This window comes from Excalfactoria chinensis, chromosome 2, assembly GCF_039878825.1.
Source record: "Excalfactoria chinensis isolate bCotChi1 chromosome 2, bCotChi1.hap2, whole genome shotgun sequence".
Lineage (NCBI taxonomy): Eukaryota > Metazoa > Chordata > Aves > Galliformes > Phasianidae > Excalfactoria > Excalfactoria chinensis.
Genome location: NC_092826.1, coordinates 81,820,489 through 81,825,109, shown reverse-complemented (window position 1 = coordinate 81,825,109; position 4,621 = coordinate 81,820,489). Strand labels below are relative to the sequence as shown.

The 4,621-nt window shown below is 45.8% G+C and overlaps 1 protein-coding gene across 1 annotated transcript; it reads right to left on the bottom strand.

Annotated features, from left to right (window-relative positions):
* Positions 1-1,471: 1,471 nt before the first annotated feature.
* Positions 1,472-4,595, bottom strand: LOC140248211 (transmembrane protein 14C-like). The gene is made up of 4 exons (XM_072328744.1): positions 4,302-4,595; positions 4,040-4,141; positions 2,920-3,004; positions 1,472-2,581 (listed from the first exon to the last, which is right to left on the bottom strand). The coding sequence occupies exons 1-4, from the start codon at positions 4,375-4,377 to the stop codon at positions 2,524-2,526; spliced, it is 321 nt and encodes a 106-aa protein (XP_072184845.1). The 5' UTR covers positions 4,378-4,595; the 3' UTR covers positions 1,472-2,523.
* Between the last annotated feature and the right edge of the window lie 26 nt (positions 4,596-4,621).

Sequence of the window (4,621 nt, the reverse complement as noted above, 5' to 3'; positions counted from 1 at the left end):
TGTTTTAACTGCATATAAAATTCTCAGTTCCTGTTGTTGACCTAGTGTGCCACAATACTTGGGCTATATTGCTTACTAGAAGTCAGTTTAAACTGAAGCAGTAGCATTACTTTAATACTGGAAGTGATTTATAGACATCTGGTTAGTAACACACTAGAAAATTGAATTCAATTACTATTGGTTTTGTCCCAGGTACCTTACTTACAAGTTACCTAACTTGAGACCAGTATCATACAATTAGAAGACTGCTAAATTCCATCAGCCTCAGATTACTGTGGAAGATGTGTATATATTTGCATCTTCCTTCTAGAGAAGACAACTGACTCAAAAGCCACATGAAGATGCATATAACCCATACAGTAGTTTAAAGAGATATGTCTTAAATGATAATACATAGCTTACTAGCCTTCTCAAGCTATGGCAAATGCATTCAGACAACCTGATCACCAGTGCTGGGTCAAGAGTCTGGAATTAAGACACTCAGAAGGATGGCTTACAAAGAAACCACCTGCTGTCCTGCATGTCCCATTCCCCCAGCAGTTTGCTACAGAGGGAGGCAAAAGTAAATACAGATGTGCACTCAGAGATAGATTCTCCAGGTTGAATATAAACGAGCTCTACAAAGATGCTGCCAGGACCATGAATGCAGCTTCCCCTAAGCTCTCACTACATATGCTCGAGGCCAGCATTAACCCAAGTTGCGTGGCATGGGACCAGGCTGGCTGTTGGCAGCTTGGTTCCATAGCTGCATTGCAGCCAGGACCCCTGCTCTTGGTGCTTGGTGCAACTCTGCTTGTGGCCAGCCACATCCTTGCTGCCTGGAACCCAACCTGCTGATGTTGTGGCTTACCTCTGATACTGCCTCATCACTACGATGTGCCTGACAGAACACAGTGTCAGCAGCCCTCAGCTACTGCCATTGGACTTGACCTGCATTACTTCCTCAGGTAGTGTGAGACCACACGGTTCTCAGAGAGGTCAATGTGCTGCCAGTTTTGCTCCCAGATCACTTTCTCCTGTGAGGAAACCAGCTGCTACCTTACAGGTGCTTTTCCCCATCCGTGTCCAAGGACTAAAATTATCTAACAGGAAGGAAAGGAAAAGAGGGAGAAAAAGTAAAGAAACAAACCACAAGATGTTACACTCCCACTGTGTGGCCGAATGTTTAGAGAACTCAGAGCAAACGTGGCTCCTGAGCCTTACTCTTCCAACAGATCAACCCACCTGCTTCAGTCTCTCACAGTATCAGCCACCAAAACAAAGGCTGAAGAAATCGAAGCTCAGGTCCTGTGCAAAAACAGGCATGAGGTAACCAGATCAGAAAAGGGATACATTACCATCCATGTGTAGCTCCCAGGATTATTTCTGCATCCTAAGTTTATATTTAGAATGAGTTCGGGCACTTCTCAGGAAAACATCTGAGCCCTTCAGTCTTTAAATAAACTTTCTGAGAGCCTTTCAAGTCTGAAATAGAAGATTTCTCTCGAAAATCAAAATTAGATTTTAATGTAATACTAGTCTTCTTATATAGACTGCACGCTGCTTTTTCTGGCCCACCTCTGCCCAGTTCACTTTATGAGTCCTTGTGTCCAGGGGAATGGAACAGGGCTAACTTAGTCAGTTCATGTTCACAGATACATCCAGCTGCCCTACAGAAGAGGTACTAAGTGGATCAGTCCAGATGAATGATTAAATAAAACTAGCTGCAGAGAAGGCAAGTTTGTCATAATAATACATTGACTGGTTTATTTAAAGTAACATTTTAATTCTCGTTAAATGCAAGTGCTACGACTGCAATTCAGCCTTACCTAATGAAGCGTATTTTTTATTTCTCTTACAAAGAATAAGTCTCTGGAAGTCAAATGAATTACATTCAGTTGGGCACTTTTGCTTATAAATAATCTCAAGTAACAGGTTTACTTTCATTGCATCACAGTAGAAACTCAACCCCCTGCTACACGATTGTGTTTTTAGGCCAAGGTTCTAACACAGTGCTAGCAAAACAAAGTCCCTGATTGACAACATGATGACCAGATATGGTGGGAGGGGAAGGTGACAAAAAGCTCACATGTTATAGGAAATACTAATGATAAAGTTGGCAATTTAGAATCATCTATGTTGGAAAAGACCTCCAAGATCATCTAGTCCAACTTGTGTCCCATTGTTTCAGCAGTCTAATGAGTTTTAGAAGGACAAGTCCAAATGTATATTTAAGCTTCATTCCTGCAACTGTCTGCCCGCAAGGGCCAAGAGGCTTTTACATACAATAAACAGCAGGACCAGAAGCTGAACTGTGCTCATTTTCCTGCTTCACAGTGCAGCTGTTGAGACAAATTCCGCTTTGGAAGACATAAACAAGGGCTCTCAATTTCTCTCATTTAAAGATATAACCCATATGCATAAGGATATGAAGAACGGTGCACAGACAACAGCGTCTGTTATCTTTTTTATATGGTGCATTCAGGCAGTGGCAGTTTCAGGCTTCTTTCTTAATCACGTATCTTCAAGTGGTGTAATGTTCACTTATGGCCCGAGTGGCTTTTCCATCATCTGCCAGCCAAGTCGTCCAACCATCAGTAAACTGTTAAACAGAATATTTGTTAAAAGAAAGGAAGAAGGAAAGAAAAAACAAACACCACAAAAGAAAACATTACAATTCATTTTGATAGGGAGAAGATTTCATTTTCCCACACAACTTCACATGTAATATTTAAAAGACTTGATCACAGAATGACCAAGGTTGGAAAAAAACCTGCTCCAAGATGATCCAGTCCAACTGTCCACCTACCACCCATATTTCCCACTAACCCACATCCCTCAGTGCAACATGTAAATGTTTCTTGAATGCAGTATAATCAATGTGCAAGTTAAATAAAACACTTATTCAAAAATACAGACAATAACAAAAGAGGTGAGTACCTGGCACCAGCAATGATCCCAGGCATTGCTTTCTTGGAGTTGTAAAACCTCATCCCCATCACAGCAGACAAGGTTCCAGATGCCACTGATAAAAGAGAAGCCCAGTCAGAACGGTTGCAGGGAAGCGGGTCTGAAGAACCAGCGCAGCACTACAATGCTGTTACGCACTTACCAGTGCCAACGGGTCTATATGTCTCACCTCCTCTCAAAAACAACTGTGTCCAAAAATCAGGAAGTACAGAAGCAACTTATCTCTCTCACTACACTAAAAACTAGTGCAGGAGATGGACAGCCATTCCTACTACACACCACGCTGCAAGAGACAGCACACAAACAGCAGCTGTGCTTCATGTAGAGCTGTGTGTCGCACCTCATTTTCTACTCACCACACAGTCCTCTTTAGTGTTTGCCAGGGATCCCACAGAGCCCTTCAGCACCCTGCATGACCAAGACCTGCTGTTTGTAAATAGCCTTAAATCCCTCTAACACCTGAATGCCAGTAGCGCTTTGATGTGGTTGCAGAGCTGTAAGAGGTCAACCTAGAGCACACAGGCGTGACCAACTCCTCACAGGCATTGGCCTGACCAGTTATTGAAGCCCTCTAAGGTTCACCTGATCTGTTCCAGTATTTCCCAACACCTTCCACTATTGTTTTACGTTGTTTCTTTTTGCTTCCCTCAAAAGGTCTGCCACAAGCTAAGCCCACAGCTTCTCATCCTATCGTAAGCAACAGAGGTGGGACAAGCAATAGAGAACAGCTCATTCCCTCCTTTATTTTGTAGATTTCACGCTCCCTTCCACAGTGTACATTTTTTTATGCTCACAGTGCTCCTTTGCAGCTGGTTTTCCACACGAGTCCCCTGTGCCTGAATTAATTTAACGCAGTGTCACACCTGGCAGTGGGGATACACAGCTGTCACCCAGCGTGGCCCCAAGAGACAACACAGCAAGGAGCTGGAGCTCTGGCACAAATACTTCCCAACTATGAGCAGGCAGCCCTGCCACCACTCACAGTGCTTGTATACATACAGGGACACAAGCTAGATGGAACATGCTACACAAACCGGCGCTGCTCGCACTGCCTACAGTCAGGTTTAATGCTCAGGCACCAAGCACTTACCAAGAGAAAGCCATACGTTTTTCGGGTCTTTGGACTGCTGGTACGCACCCAGTCCTGCCAGGCCACCAAAGAGAAGGCCGGCAGCAAGGGACGGGACGCTGCCTTCAAGAAAGAAAGCAAGAAACATCACAGCTTGTATTTAGTTTTCAACTACTAAGATACTTCGCAGCCCTGCCTCCGCGCAAGCAGGCAGCCAGCCCCTTTAAAGGGCAGAACCCCATACTCCGACCCGACCCTTCCCCAACGCTAACAGCGGCCCTACCTGCCTTGACGTAGCCGATGACGCCCCCGGAGGCCACCAGCGCCGCATACCCGAAGCCGACCCAGTCGTACTCCATCTGCGGTGCCCCTCGGCCGGCCGCTGCAGGGTAAGGAGGCCGTTGGCCAGCGGCCCGCTCTGACCTTGGCGCCGCGCTTCCCGGCGTGCAGCGGGGCGAAGCGGCGCCTCACGGAGTTCCGGCCCGGGGCGGGTAGCTCAGCACCGCCGCTACCGGCCGTGTCCTTTAGGCCGGCTGTGCCCGCAGGCTGCGCTGATCTGTGTGTATTTCTTGGGCTTGGCTTCTCCTTTTTTTTTCCTTCTCA

Coding starts and splice junctions, on each gene's coding strand:
- LOC140248211 (XM_072328744.1), bottom strand. CDS start 4,377: ATGGAGTACGACTGGGTCGGCTTCGGGTATGCGGCGCTGGTGGCCTCC. Junction 4,142..4,301: donor CATCGGCTACGTCAAGGCAG/GTAGGGCCGCTG, acceptor TCTTTCTTGAAG/GCAGCGTCCCGTCCCTTGCT. Junction 3,005..4,039: donor AAACGTATGGCTTTCTCTTG/GTAAGTGCTTGG, acceptor CTCTTTTATCAG/TGGCATCTGGAACCTTGTCT.